The sequence below is a fragment of the Trematomus bernacchii genome, unplaced genomic scaffold (assembly GCF_902827165.1).
Source record: "Trematomus bernacchii unplaced genomic scaffold, fTreBer1.1, whole genome shotgun sequence".
NCBI classification, from domain to species: domain Eukaryota; kingdom Metazoa; phylum Chordata; class Actinopteri; order Perciformes; family Nototheniidae; genus Trematomus; species Trematomus bernacchii.
The window spans coordinates 8513616-8538734 of record NW_022987342.1 but is presented as its reverse complement, the minus strand read 5'-3'; the positions used below and the strand labels follow the sequence as shown (position 1 = coordinate 8538734).

General features: G+C 39.4%; 4 protein-coding genes across 8 annotated transcripts in view; 1 reads left to right on the top strand and 3 right to left on the bottom strand.

Annotated features, from left to right (window-relative positions):
* Nucleotides 1-5728, bottom strand: LOC117481382 (calponin homology domain-containing protein DDB_G0272472-like). The gene has a single exon (XM_034129053.1). It carries the CDS (start codon nucleotides 3100-3102, stop codon nucleotides 2041-2043), a length of 1062 nt encoding a protein of 353 aa, XP_033984944.1. The 5' UTR covers nucleotides 3103-5728; the 3' UTR covers nucleotides 1-2040.
* krt222 (keratin 222) overlaps nucleotides 1-8325 on the top strand; it is a 46748-nt gene extending 38423 nt beyond the window's left edge. For all 5 annotated transcript variants that reach the window (XM_034129037.1, XM_034129029.1, XM_034129012.1 and 2 more), the window contains one exon: nucleotides 5737-8325. In XM_034129037.1, the coding sequence (XP_033984928.1) occupies nucleotides 5737-5947 (211 nt within the window). In that variant the 3' untranslated portion in view covers nucleotides 5948-8325. The remainder of the gene's footprint in view (nucleotides 1-5736) is intronic.
* Nucleotides 8326-8519: 194 nt separating this feature from the next.
* Nucleotides 8520-20276, bottom strand: LOC117480700 (tensin-4-like). The gene is made up of 13 exons (XM_034128128.1): nucleotides 20203-20276; nucleotides 18468-18750; nucleotides 16165-16486; nucleotides 14913-15250; nucleotides 14539-14634; nucleotides 14272-14385; nucleotides 13168-13260; nucleotides 12573-12650; nucleotides 12311-12367; nucleotides 10351-10525; nucleotides 10151-10219; nucleotides 9466-9495; nucleotides 8520-9294 (listed from the first exon to the last, which is right to left on the bottom strand). The coding sequence occupies exons 2-13, from the start codon at nucleotides 18718-18720 to the stop codon at nucleotides 9168-9170; spliced, it is 1752 nt and encodes a 583-aa protein (XP_033984019.1). The 5' UTR covers nucleotides 18721-18750; nucleotides 20203-20276; the 3' UTR covers nucleotides 8520-9167.
* Nucleotides 20277-21188: 912 nt separating this feature from the next.
* Nucleotides 21189-23938, bottom strand: ccr7 (chemokine (C-C motif) receptor 7). The gene is made up of 3 exons (XM_034128055.1): nucleotides 23864-23938; nucleotides 22876-22925; nucleotides 21189-22617 (listed from the first exon to the last, which is right to left on the bottom strand). The coding sequence occupies exons 1-3, from the start codon at nucleotides 23868-23870 to the stop codon at nucleotides 21514-21516; spliced, it is 1161 nt and encodes a 386-aa protein (XP_033983946.1). The 5' UTR covers nucleotides 23871-23938; the 3' UTR covers nucleotides 21189-21513.
* Nucleotides 23939-25119: the final 1181 nt, after the last annotated feature.

Below are 25119 nucleotides of genomic sequence, written 5' to 3'. Positions count from 1 at the left end.
TTGATCTTTTTGGCCAACATTGACCTGCAGTCAGCACCTTTTGTTCATTTGGACATGTGGGCATTTTCAAGTAACAGCAATCCTTTAGAGGACTCTGCTCTACATTACCCAGATAAATACCTTCTTCATACGTAACAAAATGGTTTCTTGCTTGCTTAATCTCCCGAAGCCTTCTAACCTCAGGTTTTGACTCAGCAAGTAAAAACCTGAGAGGTGAACAGGTGTCCTCCCCACCCAGGTGACGTCTGGCCCAGCAGACAAGATATTCAAGCTCTGAAAATAATTACCATTCCATGTCGAGCAAGTTACGAGGCATAAAACATTAAGTCGGCTGCACAAGTTCCCATGACTGATTCATCATAGCACTGCATGGGAATTTTCCTTTATTAATGGCTTGCGTTTGATGTGGAGATACTGGCCTGGTGTGGAGTCTTCAGGGTGTGGCACCTGATGTTGTTGGCCCAGACATTGGGCGGAATCCTTTAGTCATGCTTCAGATGAAACCAGCCCCATGTAGGCATCCAAGAGTAGCACACAAATACACATGCTGTCAAAATAAAAGCTACACACAGGCAAATCTCTCAGCTAGAATACTTGGCTGTATCAACACATCGCAAGTCACTCTGTCATTTGATTGACATTAAATTCATTCTTAATCCTATACTTTTTCTTGTTTTGTGAATGCCGACCTAAAGCCGCTTTCACATGATTTGCAAATTGCTTACCGGCAGTATGAGACAAATAGAGACCTTTTGGGACATTAAAGTATGTTAACATGTCACAGTAGAAGCACAAAATACAAATATGAAACCGGAAAATGAGCATAATAGGGCCCTTTTTAAAGTTATAAGACGTTTACTGTTTTCTGCCAAAGATCCTCACAGATTAGTGAGTGAATCTGGTTATTAAAGTTGGGTCAATATGATTCATGTAAACACATCACACTAGTGGCTCTGTCAGGCCATACTCAAATTCTGATCACAGGTCTGATTTGAGCTAGATGATAAAATGCTTATTATGACAATTCTATTATGCTGATGTTTAGGAGGTATGTTGTTTACCATCTTCGCCATCATCTTAGATGAGTGCTGATCCATCCTCTGGGAACCATGAATTTGTGAAAGTACAAAACTTAATCATAATCCATTAAATAGCTATTTAGGATTTGACCTACTTTTTGCAGATAATAATTATACATGTTTACTTAAGTGAGGTTTCAAATGTTTGTGTTTAATTACAAGCACATCACATATGGCATATCTCAATTTCCTCTTGTTTTTTGTTCTTTTTCTCTATTGAGGTGAGTGGGTAGATCATTTTGACACCATGTTTCTGTCAATAAAATTACATTTTCATTGTTGAAGTTCAACGTTTTGAGGAGTCCCAGAATATTCTATTAACTCATATAAAATGAACACATTTAGACAAATGAGACAAATATAAAAACACCAAGAACTATCTGTATCTTCAATCTCATACCATGGGCTGTTTTATTAATTAAATCCAGTGTTGATTAAAACATGCATTGAATGAACACTAGTATTTTAGTAACCAGCATGTCATACGTATACTGTATATCTTACGCAATGAAACACACACGTACATTTTTTTAAATATATTTTAGCATAATCGTAAATCTAATTATATGTTCCAGGAGAAAACCGTAAATGAGAAATGGGGAAGGGAGAGGGGGGGTGTTAGGTAGGAAGAAAGAGGTGAGGGACATGGAGAGGACAGTTGAGGGTGGAGAAGGGAGAGAGGGGGAAGAAGTAGGTGAGGTAAATGGAGGCTGGAGGAAGGAGCGGAGGTAAATGGTGACATTTTTTTCTAATTCCATTATGAATATGGATTGCGGGAAAACCTGAAATCCAGGAAGAAACCCTAAATGAGGTAAAGGGGAGGAGAGTGAGGAAGGACGTGGGGGGGCGGAAGGATCGGGAGAAAGAGGGAGAGGGGAAGGGGGGAGGTAGAGGGAACTACTGTTGTCCAGCCTGAGCTGAAGCACCAGCCGCTTCCTCCCCCGTCGTTTCCCGCCTCAGCTTACTCCCTCTTTGCCTTCCCTCTCACCTGCTTCTCTTGCCTCTTGCTTTGCATCCTCTGCAAGTCCACGTCCCTCTCTGTCTCCCTCCTACGAAACAAGAAACCTCTCCTCTGGTAATCCATGTTCAGAGAGAGGTCCTCCAGAAGTTCCTCTTCATCCTCCATCTTGTTGTCCTTCGCCTCCCAGCTCAGCTGTTTCTGAGCCAGGTCTCTGGAGAACCTTTCCTCTGTCTCCCTCCTCTCGTCTTTCAACTCTTGGACTTCTGTCTCCAAGGTTTGGTTTTTCCTGGCCTCGTGATTTTTCTTGTTCGTCACCTGTTTCAATTTGATCTCCACCTTTTTTAGCTCAGTCTCGCAGCGGAGGTTTTTCTGGGCCAGGTCATCTTTCTCCTTCTCCACCTCTTTGAATTGTGTCTCCATCTGTTGTTTTTCACTCTCCCAGATGCGGTTTCTTTCGGCCAGGTCTTCTGAGAACTTTTCACCCTCCTTTTTCAACTGGTCATCCAAATGTTTGACTTCCCTCTCCAAGGTTTTGTTTTTACGGGCCTGGTAATTTTTGTGCTTTGTCACACCTTTCAATTTAATCTCCATCTCTTGTTTTTCCCTCTCCAAGATGATGTTTTTACTGGCCTGGTCATCTTTCTCCTTCTCTGCCTCTTTTAATGTAGTCTCCATCTGTTGTTTTTCACTCTCCAAGGTGTCATTTCTTCCGGCCAGGTCTTTTGTGAACTTTTCACCCTGCTTTTTCAACTGGTCCTCCAACTGTTGGACTTCCTTCTCCAAGGTTTTGTTTGTACGGGTTTGGTAATTGTTGTGCTTCGTCTCCTCTTTCAATTTCATCTCCATCTTCTGTTTTGCCGTCTCCAAGATGTGGTTCCTACCGGCCTGGTCCTTTTTCTCGTCCGCCACTCCATTCAACATCGTCTTCATCTGTTGTTTTTCAATCTCCCAGCTCTGTTGTTTCTCGGCCAGGTTGTTGGTGAACTTTTCCTGGCACTGAAGGAGTTCTTCCTCTTCCCACTCAGGGCCGTTTCTTCCTATAGGCGGACTATGCAGATGCATGGGCCCCCTGCGGCCACTAGGGGGCCCCCATGCTGAAAGTTCAGGTTCAGCCTCAATATATTTGGGGAGAATTAAAATGAGCTGTCGTTATTTGTAGACAGCCAAGCCCCCTCCTGTGTTCAGTGAAGCATTATACGCTTAAAAATCAAATGTAGGATATAAAAACAACTAAACTGCAATGATAGCAAAGCTGTGGCTTGTGTTTTTGGGGTAATAAAGTCCAAATCATCGTTGGGCTAACACATTATTGAGAAAATGCTGCATCTCTTGCATTTATTGACATAGAGGAGCCTTATTGTTTACCTTTTTAATATAATTTGTTGTAAGTTTCAATTGCTTGGTTTTCGTGAAATTAGCCTGTTTTCCTCTTAAAGTGTAACAGATTGATGCGTCTCCACAGATCATCTTAAAGGCTTCGGAATTCCCCCTTTGTAGTTAAAAAACTGTAAAGACTAGGGCCCCCAAACAGCATCTTGCATAGGGCCCCCAAACAGCATCTTGCATAGGGCCCCCAAACAGCATCTTGCATAGGGCCCCCAAACAGCATCTTGCATAGGGCCCCCGAACAGCTAGAAACGGCCCTGTTCCCACTAAGCAGTGGTTCCAAAACTTATTTTGCACGATCCCCCTTTTGAAGATAAGAATATTTGTGAGCCCGACTTATAATAATTAGGTCTAACTGTGTAATACTATGTATCTTTTACTGTGTAACAACATTTCTGCTTTCAACATATTTTCAAACTTAACCAGCTCCCTAAGCTCCCTGTTTTTATAGAGGCCACAGCAGAAAAACATAGGTAGGATGTGGCAAAAGGAAGGAGTGTGGCCGTGGCTCTCCTACCTAGCAGTGGGTAATCCTTCTCCACTCCAGTCCAAAATGCAACCAGTGTGTTATAATAGTAGGGTCATGCAGAGTAAGGTTGCCAATCCTTTTAAGAGAGAGAGGGGGAATACATGTGTGGCGGTTGCATGTGTAGAGCGATTGAGAGTGAGCGAGCGTAGTATGTGTCAGTAAGTGAACGGGAGTAGCAGCAGTGATAAGTCTGTCTATAAAGTTAGCTGTATAACAAAGTTGCCAATAAATACAACAGACTCCACAGAAGAGCTTGCCTGTCTGCCTCATTTAAGAGTGGGTTATTGAACATTTTGTGAAGATTCATCCTCTGATTTGCGTTTAGCTGGGAGCCATGCACTCAAAAATGTGCTCAATGCATCTCTCATTTGGGGGCGCGCCTTCTTAGTGTAACTACATATAAAGTATGTAGTGCCTTACTCAGGGACACCTCGGTAGCATTTGGTCTTTTGGAGACTTGGTTCCCAAGCCAATTCCCTATGGACTCCGCCACCAACACCCATGGTGATGTCATTTCCTTTGTGTCACTAACAGTTTTTTCACTTCCTCTGCCGAGCTTTGGGCAACAGGGTTGTGCCCATGCTGTGGGACACACTTTAAGTATGAAAGTACCCTCTTTTCAAATATGTTTATGGTTGACCATTACAAGAGACGTATGTACAAAAAAAAATAGCAAAACAAGTAAATGAAAAGCCGGTTTCTTAATGTTATATTTGACATGTAGTTGGTCTCCAGGAATGAAGGACCAGAGAAAAATGCCATTCTAGGGGGGGCTCGAGAGCTGTTTGATATTATAAAGTATATTTTCGAAACTACTTTTTCTACAACTTTATTTACATTGTGTCTAAGGACAAATACATTTAGTCCAGTTTTAGCATTTTGGGCATGGATTAATTGGAAATGTCATAGGTGGGACAGATAATGTCCTCCAATTCTGAACTTAAAAAATTAGACATCTGAATATGCAAATATTAGCGAGTGTTTGCTAACAAGCTCATCACAGCTGCAGCTACTTTTCGGTTTCTCACACCAGGTCCTATCCAAGTGTTCTCTCTTGCTGCCCTCTGGTGTTCCTGCACAGCCCCATGGATCATTCCTGATTTCCTATGGATGTCATACAGTGACATTCAATATGGAATTACATCACACAAAATAATAGCATAAATTAATAAAGAGACCTCCAGCTGTTGACATCCACACACAAAAATATTTTTAAACACATTTATATAGACATATACGTTATAAACGTTTCAGAAAAAATGTTGAAGTGGATAAATGTAACAAGGTGCATTGCTAAACTACTGCATTCTATTTTGAGTTGATTTTACTTAACCTGAGTTTTTCATAATTCTGCTTTTTACTCCACTTTATTTATTTGTCAGCCTTATTTACTAATTAGTTTACAAATTCATATTATAAGCTTATACAAAATATATATTAACTAATAAATAAACATTAACATGTAACCATAGGTTAAAATATCCATCAGAAGTATTTACTAAATAATTCAAATTAGATCCACCAGCATGCGATAAACATATCAATAATCCTAATCCAGTAATTTAATATATGATTCCGTATTTGGCCAAAACGCATTATGAGTACTTTTACTTTTCGAGTATGTTTACTATTTAGTATTGATCTTACCAATGTATGACACATGAACACGATAGAGCACTTTTTCTAACTTGGTATTCTTAGTGTCCGTGCATTGGGTGAATACTTATTATATGAATATTTATCATGTTTTTCTTAATTCCTAATAACGTCTTTCCTACCAGGACAGAGAAGATTGACAAAGTGATAAAGCAGTGGGAGGGCTCTTTCTTCAGAGGGAATCCCAAGCTGCGCAGGAAGTCTGTGTCGCTGCGCTTCGACCTGCACATGGCCGCGGCCAACGAAGGCTGCAGACCAAAACAGGACAGCCTGCCCGACGTGGAGGTGTGTCTGATCATGAAGAGGTCTCGCAGCATCCCCACCATCACACAGTGACCGCTCTGCCACATCAACACTGCTATGTTGTACCACGGGTTATGTTGACGTTACAGACATTACAGTGACACCTGGGATAAAACCTCCCATTGCCATGCTTAATATATATTTCAAAAGACAACATTCATTGATTTTCGCTTCAATACTGACTCAGATTTCTCTAATCAAATGTTGCAGGATTAGCATTATGCATCAGGCTTTTGTGCTGGCCCATGTTTAGAGTGTTAGAAAACTAAATAAAAAAACCTTGGACCTTAATTCACTCCCTTACAGAGGATAGCAATTTAATATATGAATCAGATATCTTTGTTATCATTCTAGTTGACAAAAAAGCCTCTTATTACTGTCATTGCTCAGTATGAGGTCACTCACTGTACAAAATAGATTATATATCATATGACTGCTTTACTGCATTTCATTCTTCGTGTGTGAAGTCACAGACTATGACCTGCTGTGACGTAAAGGTAGATTTATTTTTTTATTTTTATTTTAGGGACTGTATGAACATTTCTATGAAAATATTAGTGGAGGGTATTTTTTAGCAATTGATTATAAATGTTTCACTATCCAATAGCAAGTCCCCCTTTCACTTAAATCTAAATCTCCATGGAAAGCATATAAATATAGGGTAATGTGCCATATAAAGTCATAGTGAATATGAATGTGATGTCATCAACGGCAATTCGGCCATCTTTGAAGGATACCAGCAAAAGTAAACAATGGACTTAATCTGTACGGCGAGCGGAGTATAGCATAACTCTTTCACTTCAAACCTTTTAAACATGGTCTGGAGGCACTGTTATGTCATTGGCTGTAAATAAACAACTCTCATGACAAACCATGGGATTACATTTTATACTTTTATAGCTAAATTAAAAGGAGGATGACATAGCGAACATCAGCAAGGAACGCTGAATGTGTTGAATGGGACCCATCTGCTGACTGTTTGAGAATTGTCGAAGTGTTGAGAATTGCTCAAATACAGTAACACAAACCACTTCACCGGGGATAATAATAATAATAATAATAATAGCTTGGATTTATATAGCGCCTTTCAAGGGACCCAAGGTCGCTTTACAAATAATAGGGCAAAAACAAACATAACAAAACAAAAGACAGACAGACAAAACAACAGATCGATACGATTTTAATCATAAATGCTGCAGTTTACAAAAATATACTGGTATTTTAACATGCATGATTAGCCAACGTTTTATCAGCACTCAGTTAGCCTAACATTAGCACTCTTACCTCTGTCCAGATGATTTTATAGTTGTCATTAAAACTGTAGATTTGAAGGTCTTGTATCCACCTATTTAACTTGACTTATATGAAATATGTTTAAATTGCAGATGGGTGTAGGCACTAGTAACAGTGATCAGTCCATTCTTCTCTTCATAAGTATACAGATGTCAATAATTAACCACATTTATTTTATGATTAGCGCTCCTCTGTTTCTGCCGAAAGCTCATTTGTAAGGGCATTTGTATTTTGCGCATACTTTATTCAAAACAGTTGAAAGCTATTGACGGCTTGCTAAAGTTGCTATAGATGTTATCCTCCCAAGATGGCCGTGACACCCCTTGAATGCACCGCGGTTCCCAATCCCTACAGAGACAGTTTTAGGTTTGAAATAAATAATGGTTAGAATATTCAAAAAACAGAAGACAATATTGTGTTATGTGTTAATTAATTGTAATTATATTACTTTGATATATTTTGGGGAGGGTGTTGCAAATTTCTCCTAGTCAAGTAGAAGGTCTTTCAAAAATATCAAAAATGCTGAAGAAGGCATTATGTTTCCACCCAGATCATTTCCCCACAGTCCCTAAATGCTTGCACAGCAGACACATGCAGCACTAAAATAACAAATCCAGATTGTGTGCACTTTGAGGGTCTTTTGTCATTGCAGTTCATTTTCTTTGTGGCGGGAAACACCTTTACAGCTCAAACTGATAGATTTTATGATACATTGTCGCAAACAAAGAACACTGCTCACTGCGAGCACGCCGTGTCTCAGAGAATTGAGATTCCCTGTCCTAACCAGAGGAGGGCAGTATTTGTAAATAGTTAACACTGCAGTGTGTCTGCAAAGCTTAACACGGGTTCTGTGGCACATGCTATCTGTTCAACTTTACCGTTTTTATGCTACATTTTGAGTTGGCATCAAAGATATACAAATATAAGTCCCATGGTGCATTGCATTTTTGTGCCTCAGAATATATTGAGACTATTTAAAGATATTATCTATGCAGTTCTGTGCTCGATTTTGCTTTGCTTCATGAAGAACACTTCATTTGAGGACCTCTACCTTCAGAATGGAGCATTGTGCTTTTATCTAACAATTCATCATTTAAAATAAAAAATAATATATGAACTCTGTGTTTCCTGTCAAATGTTTACCATCTTTGTCTAAAATACTAGAAGACACAGTTGTTAACCACAAGGTCTCCCTTTGTGTTTAGCGAGAGGCTGTAATGAAGGGGTAAAGGAAAAGATAAGGGTGTGTTGTCACTTTGACACACTGCCTCTCACTGACACAACATCTGTAAGAACACACATGCACATGTGCAACAGTTCCACATGTTTATTTTCATCATAACAAATACATGAATATACAGAGAAGATATTGTTTACAGTGCAGTTTAATAAATACATTCTCAACTTTAAACTTTAAAGTTGCTTTGAAATGAAAGGACATGACAATATGTTTAGCCTAGTCTATTAACAGAATCTTCAAAATCATTACTACATTTAATAGTGCTGGGTACTGCAAATGTATACCTCAGTTACCATGGAAATAATTGTAAATTAATAATTAAAATCAACTGCTTTACCATGACCTAATCTCTATGTTTTTATCTTATCTTTTTGTAAAACAACATTGAAATTATTTTGCAGAGCTTCCTTTATACAAAAGTACAGTAAAGTACCATTTATTTTAACATTTACAAACTGGATTATTTGAACAGTAGCAGCTTGCAATTTACAATCAAATGTTGCTGGTTTCTTGTCTGGTTTGTTGTTTGAAGGCAAATCAGTCTTGCATATCTTCATATATGCTACTCTTTTGACTTGAATATGTGACCATGCTTTTCAGATGTTGTATTGTAATCTAGTAGATACAGTATTGGACGGTTACTAACAAAATACAGTTTAAGTGTAGATAGTGCTTTAAGATCCCAGGTGTCATGTTGCCTCAGTCTTTGTGAGTCTGTGGCTAGGCTATGGAGGCTCGAATAACTTCAATGACATTGTTGCAAGGCTGCAGGGGGTCATATTCTGCAAACACGTGGCACACATTCTCCATGCCAGCCTCAATACCTTTCGCCACAAAGCCAAACGTTCTGTCGGGACACAGAAATGTTAGATTAAGTTAGATTTATTAAGTACAACATTTAAGTTCAAGAAGAATGCAGGTGAGCCAGAAACCTGGGTGGCTTTATGGATCGTCGCATGAGAAAACATGTATCATTTGTAGTTAAACAGAAAATATCACAATTCAAGTTAAGAATTACCTTGCACCAAAACTGGATCCTTTCACCCACCTGTAAGAGTAAAAAAGACAAGGTTTAACATTTAAAGATTGTGTCTACTGTAATAAAGGGTCCTGTTTGTGCATGCGTGTGTGTTAATTTCGGACCTATGTGTGTATAATATGTCTGATAACATCAGAGTGAAAAAGTAAAAGTTCATCTTAATATACTAAAATATTTAAAAGTTAAAGTTTGGTTTGAGAAATGCTTGGTAAAGTTTGACTGCTTATAACTCTGGCGTTATAGCAGGAAGAGCTCCTTTGAAATGAATAACTTTAGATTTGAATGCCAGATCCGGCACATTATTCTTAATACTAGAATGACAGTTTTGTGGTTGTACGCCTACGCCAACAACTCAATATGCAGTTTACATTCATGTCCGTCTAAAATTTCATCATTTTATCAAATTACACATTTGCTCCACATTGTCATAATTCGTCATTATCTATTCTCTTGTTATGACCAATAACATATTTTATGAAGTTAGAGTGACCTTAACCTTGGACAATCAAAATCGAATCGAATAATCCTAGAGGCCAAGCTGAAGTTTAAAAAAATAGATATATATGAGATATTCATGTAAATAGACTGTACAAATTGCCAGACACCCTCCGGCGTGGAACCATTAAGAATCACTTTGATTTCAGAACTTGTTTTGTATACTCACAGTCGATTGTCTGGATCTCCCCCACCGTAGCTCAGGAGGTGAGCAGGGTAATGGCGCCTGAAGAAGAGCCTAAAAAATAGATTATTGTTACTGTTAGCAATGATCATTTGCAGCAAAATGTTACACACAAAAACAGCACTGTGGTTTTATTGTATACTGTAAGTAAAATCTCAGCAGCACGAAGACTGTGTTAGTCTTACTTCCTGTTGACATCTGTCAGTGTAACACCCTTCAAAGACACCTTCAAGTTCACTATGGTTGGTATGAAGGAACCCGAGGCCTTCTCAAGTGTCGAAGACACCGCCTTCTGCACTGCACAGGGGCCCGTCAGCGTTTCAGTAGGGACAGCATTCAGGTAGACAAAATTGCAAGCAACTGTGGTAAAGAAAAACATTGTGATAGTTTGATTAGAAATATAGGTTGAGTACACATGTAATTAAACATGTAGGGTGGGAAATGTAATTAAAGGTGGGGTAGGTAATTTTGGAGAAACCAGCTCGAGTGTGCTAGAATTTGAAAATACACAACCGGAAAAAATCTGCCACTTCCTTATAGAGCCCCTCCTCCAACACACACGAACGCGCACATGACCAATGAGGGCACGAGATAAGTTTGTGCACAGATGGAAGGCTGACAGGTAGGTAGGCCATCCAGTTATTTTAGCCGGGCCGGCTAAAATGATTGGTCGTGCTTTTTACAGTACTACGGCTTCCACAGATGACATTTTGTTATGGATTTTTTGTCAAAGCACTTAAGATATTCATTGCTATCGGGATGTTAAGAGCATTCCATGGAATATAACAAAAAGTGTATCTCGAGCCGGTTTCTCAAACTTACCTACCCCACCTTTAAGTGAAACTCCCTACTGGATTGTTCTGGGTCATTGACCATTCTCTTGGGCAAAACAGACATAGATAGGTACTTTCAAATAAGATTTGCTCCAAATGTACTTACAGGAAACAAGGAGTAACTTTCAACCAAAGTTGTCTTTTCTTATTGTAGTTCCATTGTACAGGTCTATTCTGTATAATTTGTACATGGTGGTACAGGTGAAAATATATAGAAATAATATAAATGCATGACTTGGTTGGCTGCTCAGCTGGCAGTGGTGTAACAAATAATTTGTACTGTACTTAAAACAATGTTAAGTTATTTGCACTGTACTTGAGTATTTCCCGTTTAAGGTCCTTTATACTTACAATCCTCCATGCTTCAGATGTAAATATAATTTTGTTTTACTCCAGAACATTAAATATATTATTTTCTATTTGGAAATCTAGCTGCATTTATTCATTCATCTGCCATTTTGTCAAAAAACAAGATAGAATGTGGTTATAAAGTTCAAAAATAAGTGGTAGAAACAAAGAAGACTACACAACCCCTAATGTAGCTACTATTGCTCCTTTAAATGTTATGTCATGTGTAAGTCCCACCACACACAGCCTAACAAGACAAGAGTAATGGCATATTAGCAAAGTAAAAATAACTGGCACACCTGTTATTTAATTACACGCAACATTCATTAATCAAGGCCATTAGTAACTCCTGTGCTTTGCTAACATTAGCTAACCTGGATTACAGCACGGTTACATTTACAGTACACACTATACAGTAATACTTGTGCTCCGTCAGTTTTTTCTCATTTTGTTAGCTGCAAGACAACATGCTACAATTAACTTGTAATACTAACATTTAGTTATTATTCATTGAGGTGTTTCTGAAAGGATTTAGATGAGTCCTAAAGAAGAAACGTTACCTTAAAGTTAGCTGTTAGCTAATTTAACCTAAATTAGCAAGTTTATAGGGACAAGCTACTGTTAGCCTTTTCTACATATCTGCCAAATACTGTGACTACAAGAGAAGAAAAGGTAAAAACACTGGTTTATTTAATGAAGTTGAATTTTATGTGACTTAATGTAAGGTCTTGTTAATGTTCGTTTTAACCCCAATTGTTATCTACTTTTCGCATTTTTTTATTTTGTATGTGTTTGCTGCGCCTTATTTTCTTCTAACCTAACTGGCACTTGGTACTTAGGCTACTAATAACTTTCTCATAACGTGAACATAAGTGTTAGTTAACTTACATGTTCATAAACAACTTCGGTTTATATTCTTCTTTACTGTACTATCTACTCCCTTTATATTGTTAATTTGACCCACCTGTTTTTCTCTTGTCCTCCGATGCTTGTTTGTCTTGAGCCCTCTCATCTGCTGCATCTGTGCAGACAAATAAGCAGTGGTGTAAAAATAACTAAGTACATTTACTCAAGTACTGTACTTAAGTAAAATGTTGAGGTACTTGTACACACACACACACACACACACACACACACACACACACACACACACACACACACACACACACGCACGCACGCATACACACGCACACACACACCTGGTAAATAACTATGTAATAGCATACCTTGGGAGTGGAGCACTAATTTGCAGGGTAAAGCGTAAGCAGAGATAGTGTGCTGGTAGACCAGAGCAGAGAGACTACCTGTAGAGATAACACAAATCAAATCATTGGTTTTAACATTCGATCTAGTCCACTATCCTCTTAAGATTAGAAAAGTGTGAATATTTTTGACATGATATAAAAAACTTTTAGCTGAAATTAAATGATGAGAGGATGATAGCCTGTATCTGGTTCAATATACTTTATTTTTGGTTTTGTTCTTGTGTTGGAATTTTACAAAGCCACCACAGCTGTATTTATTGAAGATAGAATTCTGTGGAAGCGGATAACAAAGAAAACAGGCCACAATAAACCCTGATAATGGCTCTGTGGACGTGAGAACACTCCCTGTGAACTCATTCAATCAAATTAGGAACTGCCCACTCACATCTTAAGAGGCCAGACATGGCTGACTCAGTGCTGGTGTGGCACACATCATCAGACAGTCAATCCAGGATGTGTACATGTATTGCGTAGGCGGGTGAGTTTTCAGTGAGTTATCAACAACATTGACTTCTACATGTGCAACACTGTGGTCTTGTTGTTAACATTTACCTACCAAAGTATGGTTCCTGAGAAGAGCCCTTGATGCGTACACCCTTAGCTGATGATTCAATGAGGAATTGTCTGAAAAGATGTTCACTGCCCTCTCCTGCTTTTATAAAAGTCATAAAAAAACAATGGAGTTAATGTAGAATGTATGGTGTTGACAGAAGGGAATGGCACTGACAGTTTTTTCATATGGCTCATGACATTAGTGTCCTGCTACATGATGCCCAGCCCATGTAAGTTGTAAGACTAGTACACATCAACCAACACCTTTTTAATAAGCGTCTAATCAGAATGTACGGATCCACACATTTAAAAAATATTTCAGAAAATACATAGGATTGCAAAATAAAAAAGACATTTTCATGATATTGATATGTTATATTTCATTATAACATTATGAGTTTGTACATTGTAAAACATATGTTATAAGATGAAATATGTGAAAACAACAAACCTTTAACATTATGATGCAATACTGTTTTTCTCTTATTGCCAATGCAGTAAAACCCTGACATCAATGTCGTTTTTTCCTCAAACTGACATTGATGTCAGAAAGAAAAATATTTAGAATCATTTACTGGACCGGGGATAATTAAGCAGAGGAATATTGTACAAGACATTGTTATCACTGCACACTGAAATGGTCTATCTTTGTCGACAGCGCTTGCATGAATATCATATCCTGCATTCCTAAAAAGTTTACAAATCTGCAAATGAAGGAAGCCTCAAAATTGTTTCGTGAGTGAGGTCCATTTTTTCCTCTGTGATTGCTTACACATCCATAAACAGCTGGTTTACTTTTGTGTTTACACAGCGTATACTGCGGGTGGAAAAAATAACAGCGCTGTCTCCTGCCTGGCCGCAGATGGCTGGATGTCATCAGACATGCCCGTTCACATCAGCAGAGTTGGGTAAGTGAATCTGTGCCTCTCAGCTTTCTGGGATAGACAAATGACGACACCGTGCTGCACAGTGTTCAGGTTGTTTGTCTGTTTTTGTGGCTTTCATCATCGCTCTTTTTCCTGTACCGAACCAAACACTGCTACGACTTTTATAAAAGCACATTGAAAGGATCCGTATGGTACGGCAGCATCACTGCCAAAACCTTTACCTGAGTTGACGGCCGTTTGGTCCACCTTCATAGCCAGACCGAAGCTGCCTCTGAAGGAGGTGCTGTCTCTCACCAGAAAGGCTCCTGCTTCCTTGTCGTTCAACAGGGCTTCAGCTACAACGAATGATACATCACATGAATTTCTGAGAGACATTTGCACGTGTGTTCACCCCCAAATCCTCTGTCCTGAGAAGAAACACTCAAACCCGCTAGGCCAAAACATTTCAAAGCATGGCTAAATATATATATTTTTGTTGAAATGCTTACCCTCTGCTCTGCTGAAATGTGGACGGAACCAAAACTTTGAAGTGTCCATGACAAACTTCATTGAGGGCTTGCTGCCATTAAAACGGGCTTGGAAGCCTACAAAAAGAAATGTTTAAAAGAGGTTTCAGAATCAAAATCAGAATTCCTTTATCAGTCCCAAAGAGGGTACATTTACATAGAAACAGCAAAGAGACAGTGCTGATAGAAACAAAATCAAAACAGTATTTAGTAAAGTGAACAGTATTTAGTAAAGTGAGCACACATATTAAACATTTAAAATCAAATATTTACACATTTCTTGTATACATAATACTGTTAGTTAGAAAGTATGTTAGCTGCAAGCAAAAAAGACTACTCTAAGAGGTGCGACTCACTGTGTGGAGACAATGGCTTTGAGTTGGACACAAGGTTGGCCTGTATTATGTCAATCTCTGGTCCAGGAGACTTTGGTTGGAACGTATCCAGCTGAGGTTCACCGTTGACCAGCAGTAGAGGAATATCGCCCCAGGACCCAGAGAGTGAAGCAGGACTGCTGTGTGCTCCTTTGCCATGAAGCTCCTGTAGATGTCCTCGCTTTAACAATGGGGGCTTATCTGGGCTGTGCCTGTTATCTGGGGTCCTGGTTTTGAACCCTTCACTGAAGGAGCCGCACGTGCGAGTATAGATGGACTCTGGAGGAGAGTCAGCGTCTTCACTGGCCAGGGACAGGTTGCTAGACAGAGAAGAAGACAGTGATGTGAAGTAACTAAGTACATTTACTCAAGTACTGTACTTAAGTACAATTTTGTCGGACTTGTACTTTACTTTTGTAATGTTTGCTACTCTGTACTTTTACTCCACTATTCCTACAATGGGACTTCTACTTTTACTAAAGTACAAGATCGGAGTACTTCTCCTATCTCTGGAAGAAGAGGATATATTTCCAATGTTCAAATCAATACGCAGTAACATAAAGATGAACCTCAACATCACAGAAAGGGAGAAGGGTCAACAGCCATTCATTTCAATATGAGCCTTGATTAAATCATGCAAGGATTTGAACAACCCTTCTCTGTAAAACAATCTGACTCAGAGAAAAAACACACTTTGAGAAATGGCCTTTAAAGATGTGCACTATAACATTTGATAAATTGTACACTTTGTTTAACAGGGTTTACTGTAAATAATATATGTTTAAATACACAAATGAGGAATTATATAATGCTATCTTTTTAGTGAAATTGGGAACAATCTACAGATGCAAAAAGACAAGAAATAATAAAATAGTCCCCTAATTGTGTATTCTTAAGGCTTTCTTTCCACTAGTCTAAAAAAGAAAAAAAATGTGACCAAAATAAACATACATTTCTTGCCTGTAGTGTCTTGTCTGTAACATTATAATGAAATGAGAAGATGGCTCCAACTCGTTTCTGGTATTGCGGTAACATTTTCCAGTTTGGGACTGCTGCCCTTAAACTTTACTTCGATTGGAAAACTACAAACACGTATCAGTCGCCTGGTCCTGGTCAACCTCATAGACATAGAGTTAATGTTTTGCAGCATTTTAAGACACTATTTTACCCACACATCAGTCATTGCATGGATGGATATTGTAGACTTGTTCTTTGCTTTTATTGTGAGTTTTACCTGCCGAGGATGTAGCTAGTGTCTGAGCATGTTGACATGGAGAGGAGGGAGACGGCACTGTTTCTGTTTGAGTGTGACAAGCACAGGTTTGTGTCTTGTCTTGAAGAGTGATTTCGTCGGGGTGCACTCCCAAACGGCAGTGGGGGCAGGGAGGCTGTAGGGGAGCTGGAGAACACCAGTGTGCCGTGGGGGCTGCAGCACACACCGCTGGGTGTAGGGATGGCTATACTGGGGGACACAGATGGGAACTGAGTGGGCAGGGAGCAGGGAGGACATCCTCTGGGGACCAGCACGCAATGAGAGTCCTCTTCATCTGAGTCGTCTGAGAAAGAATGGAGAGGAATGTGTTAGCAAAAAATACTGAACTATATGGAAAAAAAACATGCGTCTTCCATAATTTCTCTTATTTCATGCTTTGATTTTCTGTTAGCAGAAAGGGATGGGCCTCTGTATGTACACACACTCTCCTGATAGAGACATTCATATGCAGGTACTTGCTTGCACAGCTCAGGATAATCTTTCCAAGCTAAATTCTTTGAATTGTGCATTTCTGCGGTGACGATCCCAAATCACTCAGATCAGTCTCAACTTGTTCTTGTGAAGTCGAGGTTCTGTTTTTTCTCTGCTGTATTGCTGGGCACTGACTGAGTTTATTCCCAGAAGAAAACACTAGCCTGTGGTCATTGCATGATGGGTGGCGTCTGAAACCAAAGTTACATAATAATGACTAATGTTGGAACAGAAAGAGCTAAATGTGTCAGAGACTATAGGAAGGTGCTGTGGTGAGTGTTGTTTTGAGGGGAAATGCTGTATTTTGCAACAATAGGAAAGAAGTACTCATCAACACAGAGCATGAACATGAACTGATGTAACGGATTGACCTTTCATTGTTTGATTCTCATCACTGTTACTTTATTTATTTCAAACTCGTTCTTCACATAGTCTCATAAACACCTCACCAAACATTTCTCAAAAAAAGATATGCAACAGGAAATCCATATTTATGCATTGGTGACTCTTGTGCACACTTTCTGATCAGAGCAGGTCTAAGTGAAGCACCACCCTCGTCTGCATCTTCTCCTGTGACTGTAGTCCTACATGTTCAGGTTGTAGTACTAGTCTGGGCAGTAATCCAAGAAAATCTAAGGTGATGTAATTACACCCTTAATACAAAAATAAAGCTTTCTCAAAGGGATGGTAGATTTCCAAAGCCCCAGGCCATGTGTACTATTTGTTTCATCATGGTGACTATGGTTTGACTTGGCTCTGTGTCACACCTCTGCAGGTTGGAGGCTGTGAATTGGGCTACACCGACGATGTACAGATCTATCTGCCTCTCAAAGCAAATGTCAAACACTCACTACAGCAGTTGATGGACTGCTTGATAGAGATAAAATCCTGGCTGAGCAAAAACTTCCTTAACCTCAATGAGAGCAAGACAGAGGTCATCTTTTTTGGATCCCAACCTCCAGCCTCTCCGGTTGATATTCTGGGCTCCCTCAATAAAAACATTCTCTCCTCTGTCATGAACCTTGGAGTGACCTTCACTAGCACTTTTAAATTTGACAAGCAGGTCAGCACCGTAGTCAAATCCTGCTTTTTTTAAATACGACTGTTGGCCAAGACCAAGTCGTTTTTATCTTTTAAAGACCTAGAAAGGGTTATTAACGCCTTTGTAACCTCGAGACTGGACTATTGCAACGCTCTGTATGTGGGTATGGACCAGGCCTCAATTAAACGCCTGCAGCTAGTCCAAAACGCAGCTGCACGTCTTCTGACTGGCCACAAAAAGCGTGACCACATCACCCCAATTCTGGCCTCACTACACTGGCTTCCAGTTCGGTTCAGAATTGATTTTAAAATCCTTTTATTTGTTTTTAAAGCACTAAATGGGCTGGCTCCGGCCTATATAGCTGAACTCCTCCATCGCTACACCCCAGCCAGAGCTTTAAGGTCTGCTGACCAGCTGCTGCTGGTAGTGCCCAAGACCAGGCTTAAAACCCGAGGGCACCGAGCATTCGCAGCAGCGGGCCCCAGGCTCTGGAACACTCTGCCCCTCCATGTGAGGTCGGCCCAGACCCTAGGGGTTTTTAAATCATCACTAAAGACTCACTTCTTCTCTCTGGCCTTCTAGTCAGAGCGGAGCACGACTCTTGTAGTATTGTTTGTTTTTATTACATGTACAGCACTTTGGCTCGACCAAAGATCGCTTTTAAATGTGCTATATAAATAAAAATTGTATAAAGTAATAACAGTTTGAACTGCGTAGAAACTAAGGAAAGAAGCCTAAAAGTTCACTTTACCTGTAGGAGGGCTGAAGCACTGCAGACTTTTGTTGATCTCAATGGGTTCAAATGTCGGATCCAGTTCCATGATGAGCTGGTTGAGATTATCCAGGGAAATATCAAGATCAGCGTCGCCATGGTTACTGCTGGGCTGCGTGACAATGGGATGTTGATTGGCCCTCTCCTGCCCTGCGTCAAGGCGGATAGTTTGACCCACTCTCAGAACGTGATTGGGTATCATTTGGGATATGCCTTTAGCTGTAGGCATCATGATAGGAGAGCTCACTGTCTTCTGGGACTCCTACAGACAGAGACACAATGGAGAGAGATCAGTTAACCTGTATTCACTGCAGTCATTCCCCTGCTTTTGTTCTCTTCTTTCCAATTTACTAGAATTAAAATCCACTTATCCATTGTCAGTATATTTCCTACAGTAGAAGGCGATCCCTATGGCGCTCCCTAAGCCCCCAGTTTCGAGAAACAAACATTTTCAGTATAGAAGCAAAGTACACAATGCAATGTACACCTAAAAAAAAGGCACACCTGTGACGCCTGTGTTGCCCATTCACTGAGACCTAAGGCCTGAGTCCTTCACGCAGCAGGCAGGGTTCCAAACCCACCGGCAGTCCTTTGCTGCATGTCACGCAATATCTCTCCCCCTTTCCTGTCTATCCATTAACAGAGAAAAGCCCTGAATAACAATCTTTCAGACTCCATAAACAAAGATCTTTTGGCTTTTCCAAATTGGTGGTGTATTATTGAGTTCAATACACTGACTATGAGCTACGTTCCCCATTCTACCCCACTTCAAAAAACGTTTTTTAGTGCATTTGGTCCACAGTTTTGCACTATACACTTATCCCAAGTTGTATTGTTGCCGCGGGTGATTAAAGCAACGTTTGCAAACATCTGCAGTGCTGTTGCAGGAAATGTTCTTCAATAGAGGTCATAATTAAAGTATATTTAATTGAAATCGTAAAATCTTGTATAAGGTAAGCTCATTCAACGCTTGCTGAAGTCAATGAAAAAGAAACAGTCCCTGTCCTACATAAGTCAGTATATATTGCCCAACGCTTCCCACACATTTCTCCCTTTCTAAACCCCTCTATTAATAATGACACAGGCTAAGATAGGCTGATATCAGCATGAATAGCTGTTCAGGAAGGGTGTGTCATATGGGGGAAAATCGTAGTCTCCCTCTCCGATTTTCAGACGAGGAGTGGTTCCCAATGAGTCAACCAGGTGACTACTGGTTACCATGACTACTATAATGTTTTCCTACAACAGCTAAGACCCAGTAGTCCACAGACAAAAAATTTCCTTTTGGAGAAAAAAAAGATAATTCCAAACGTTTGTTAGCTTTTGAAGGGCACCCACTCGCAGAGCCTCGCCTTGATTAATAACATAGTGTGCCATTCAATACAACTGGCATATAGATCTGTAGTGCAACCTTGAGTTATTCTGCAGTTTTTTTATTTTAGGAAATGTCAGCATACATGTGGAGAATCCTGATTTGCTTCAACATAGCTATTTAAGGTCCCTGCTTTGACCTTTCGCAATAATACAAAATGTATACAAATCAAATAGTGATATTAATAATAATAATAATAATAATAATAATAATAATGGACAGAGAGCCATAATACACATAAGACTGTTTATATATTTGTTTCAAGTTGCTGATTAATGAACAATCCTGTCTACTTTTAATGTGATTCATATCCTAAGTAAAAGGAAAGGAAAGTCGTCTTACCTTATCTCTGTTCAAGATTCAGTGGTGGTAAAGTTGAATTACTCTTACACTGTCCACTGATTCACTTTGGCATTTCATGTGTTGCATGGTTTTTATGTAGGAAATCCCAACCCTTTTTCCTGTGAGCCAATCAGCAGTGAGGATCACTAATCCTGCAACTCCAACTATTGATGTCATGATTTAAGCAGTGTAGAGTTTATAACCTGAGGGGTGTGTTTTTATACACAGGGATAGGCCTTAACTCTTCTGTTTAATAGTTTATCAGAAGAGGCAGTGCATGTGATATAGTTCCGTATCATTTTAATGTTGTGCTTGCATATACTCGTACTCAGCAGTTTAATCTTTGCCATGATAATATATTCACCTGCCGGGTGCACGTACAGAAGCTGGGGAGTGTTTGAAAGGACAGGTGAAAACAAGCAGGAGATTAACTCTGAGCTCGTGGGTGTTTTCAGTAACTGATGACTTGGATAATAGTCTTCTGCTTCGGGTGTTTCTGCCTCTGGTAGCCTTACAGTCAACGGATCTCTGGATACATTATGACATCTGGTGTGTGGAAACACTGAGCATATGGAGAAAGTTGTTCTTAATCAAATCAGTGAGGATTATCAAGCTGCCATTTTCCCATTTTTATAATTTTGAAACAAACATAAATGTGTTTCTTTTTTAAATTGCTCTTTACTCTTTAAATAATATACATCCCTTTATTCCAAAACCACCACATCGTAACCGTTATTAGTGTAAATCAGTATTTTATATATATATATATATATATATATATACAAATATTGATATTCTTCGTACAACAATTCTATATTTGCAGATATCCCAAAGTCTCCCAGAATAGAATTGTGTTTATATTTGATCCACTTCAGCCTGCGTTCGATATGAGATGATGTCACATTACTGTCTCAAGCAAATGTAAGATTATTGTTAGGAGAATAATGTCATGCACTCAGCACTAATGAACCATTTTCCCACAAGGGTTATTCCATCAAACTTTATTGTGTTTCAACACATATTAACTTCCACTGTCAAGTAAAAAGTTAGGAAAAACATGATTTTACATTCACACAATGGATTTCATCAAAATACTGTGCACTGTAGCCCAACAAACAATCAAAGCCTTGACAAAATAAACACAACAAATAGACAAAAAAAACAACAACAACCAAACCCCACATACATGTAATTCTATGATAAACTTGGCTATTTACATGTCAAATAACGTATGTTTTTTTAGACTTTTATCTAATTGTCCAATGTGAGCTGTGCAGGTGTGAATAGGCAGATGTCCATGCTGAAAGAGCTTCAAGGAGAGAACGTGGTGGTGGTCTCAGTCTCTGTGGCCCCTGAACTCCTCCTCCTGCCGTACTTATACCTGACGAAGCTCGACTGGCTCATGCAACCCAATTCCTTCATTAGCTTCAGGAGGTCGTGACGAAACTTCACACCGATGAAGGCGTAGACAAAGGGGTTCAGGCAGCACCTCAGGAAGGCCACGCACTGGGTCACATCGGTTGCGTAGAGGAGATTGTTCTCAAAGTCGCAGTCAACCGTTCCTCCTTGTGCTGTGACCACTGTGTTCAAAAATAAAACCAGGTTATAAGGTACTTGGCAGACCAGGAAGACGGCCACCACGGCGAGAATCACCTTGATGGCCCTATTGCGTTCAAAGCTCCGAGTCTTTGAAAGGGTCCGGATAATGCTGCTGTAACAGATGCTCATTATCAGGAACGGGAGAGCAAAGGCCAAAACTATCTGGGTCGACTGGATGCTGACGCGCAGCTTGTCAGAGTTGCTGGAGTAAGGGGTGCAGGTTTTGTTATTGACGGTGGTGTACCTCATTTCTGGTATTGAGAAGATCAGTGCCATCACCCAGATGGCAGCTGATGACACCTTGCTGAGAAACACAGCCTTGGAGCGGTAGCGGTGAGCGGAGACGGCCTTGGCGATGACGAAGTAGCGCTCCACGCTAATGAAAGAGAGAATGAACATGCTGCTGTAGAAGCTGACCTTATAAATGGTGTGCATGGCTTTGCACACCAGCAGGCCCAGAACCCATTCTGCCATGGAGTTGGCTGCCCAAAAAGGGAGTGACAGAGCAAAGAGAAGGTCCGCAAAGGACAGGTTGAGCAGGAACACATCCGTCATGGTCTTGAGACGCTTGAAGTAGAAGAAGGTGAGGATGACCAGGAGGTTCCCTGTCAGCCCCAGGAAGAAGATGATGGAGTAGAAGGTGGACATGAACCAGCGGCGGAACTGGCGGTTGGATTCTTTCACACAGAAGTTATTATATTCACTATAATCTATACTGGTGTTGTAGTCCATAGTGAAGCTGTCATAGTCATAGCTCAGAGAGCTGAGCTTTTCTGGATAGCTGGTTGTGTTCTCTTCATGTTGAAACAGGCAACACTGTAATCAAAGACAAATTAACTGATCAGATTAAAGCAGGATATATCAGAAAATAAATGTGCTTTTCACAAAACGTTTAAGTTTTTGGTACACCTTCTCAACCACTTCCTAAGAGGAAATGGTGCTTGTGAGGGGAAGGTCGTGGTTAGTTACCTGCTGCTCTCCCCTATAAGTAAGTATCAATTGCTACAAACATATACATATTTGTTTTGTTCATGTTAACAACTGTAATAACAGGTGCAACACTTTTGTTCTTACCTTAAAATGCATTAACCATATCAGCACAGCTGGCAGAAGGTTTGGAAGATCTGAAAAACAATATGCACATTTTTAGAAGGCCAAGTACTATAATAGTATGATGGATAATAGTATGATCATTATGTGTAGTAGATATTAATGTGAAGACGTTATTATTTTCTTAGACTGAAAAAAGCTCCTCAACATTGTTATACGTTCTAATACGTTATACAATCTTTTGATAGTGGCTGAGCAGAACTCCTCATCATTTGCCCCTTTAAATGCCACCATACGGCTCAAATCTTTTAGGTTTGGTTGTGTTTCAGATCACTGGTGACATTACTTTGCATATTGCTGGAAATAATAGGGTTCCTCTGCAACCAGTGGTAATGTTGTAGAAGCTCATTGAAAAAAACATAGTTCTGTATTTTTATAAAAGATAAAGTTCCACATAAATGTCACTAACAGTAACTAATGGAAAATAAGACAAGATTTTCAATCATTCACAATTTTCAATCTATCTTTGCAAGTAACTGTTTATTTGATTTTATAATAATAAGCATGAGTTTAGTAGCGACATTGGTTGCCAGGTTGAGGCTTCTTCAAAAATAGTGTTGTCTGAAATGACTACGTACGAACAGTTCTCACTAATAAAACATTCTTGAAGTTCACCTCGTGCAACATGTCTGTGTTGCTGCACACCACCTTGTGTGGCTTTCTATTAGTGTGCTTTTAAAAAAAAAACTATGACACGCTTCAACGATTATAGCATTGACACCACTTTCCATCATTTAACACATTGCCATGGTACATTTTGCTGATTGAACAGGTTACATATGTTTTGTAAGACTATAACTAACAATCATTCATTTTATACGAGATTTACTTTTGACATTACTTGAATAACTTTTTCCCTGTTTTAACTTACAGATATCCTTCGCAATGCACTAACCACAACTCATTCAACAACTTTTGAACTATGCAAGTTAAACTTTGATAAGGTACTCACACCTCATGTTGACTGAGAGCCGAGCGCTGGAGGTAGAGCCGCTGAACACAGAGGGCTGAATGTCTCTCTGTTTGATGGTGGTTTCCCTTTGTTGAAATGAAAGACAGAACTTCCTCACTGACGTCTTTTTTCTCCTCAGTATCATGTGAGAAAACCATAGACTTTAAACTTGCAATTATTGGCACTACAGTGTATTGTTGATTCAAATATGTAGATTAGATCAGTTCAAACAGCAATAACATCAATAATTATGATACAACTGTGACATGTGACATCTTCCCATTTCTTCAGGTTTGTGTTTTCAGGGAAAAAGTTACAAATATACTCAATTATATTAATGTATACTTACTACAATATTTTATTAAAGGAAATATGTGAGAAGGGGAAGCTGAGGTGTAAAGCATGACATGTAAATGGTTCATGTAAATCACTTTCTTTAGAAAAAGACACTGATTGCTCAAAGACACACACTGCATAGATAATTATCTGGAAGTGCTCAGCAACCATTAACCATCAGCTGCATATTATATTTACAGCTACATTCATATTTTAATTGGAATGTTTTTAAAATAACTTATAAATCACACACAAATCAAGGTCTAAAACCCATTGACACAAGTAAATTGAAGATGAGGCCCTTTTGCACACTTACTCACACGATGTGCACATGCTTCTGCACACCTGTGTCTGCGGTTGTGGTATCTTGTTTTCACTTGAGGCAGGGCGAACCGCACGATACAGAGGGGGGCAAGTTGCAATGCAGGCGGCATCTTTTACATTGAAACTACAGCACTGTCAAATCTGATCTTAACACCATCTTATAAGAGCAAAAACCAAAGATAAGGAGAAAAGCTTCAATCTCATGGATGGTTTAAGTTTAGGAAATAATGCTGGATCACATCACAAGCACGAGGAGATTGGTTCTGTAGTGAAAACAGGAAATCGGAACCATTCCCTCTCATTTTACCCACTTCCCTTACCTATATGTGCAGGGGACCAATAGCTATATGCAAGCACACTTTGTATAGGTGTTTGTTACAGAGCTCTGCAACACTGACTGCTTAAAGCAGGGGTGTCAAACTCAATTTCAACTCGGGCCACATTAGCATCATGGTTGCACTCAAAGGGCCAGTTTTATATATAAGACTATATAAGAATAAATATATAAATATTTGATATATATAAAATAATGTATTATATTACATTATGCCTCCGTATTATCTGATAGGGTAATAATAACTTCATAATTAACTACG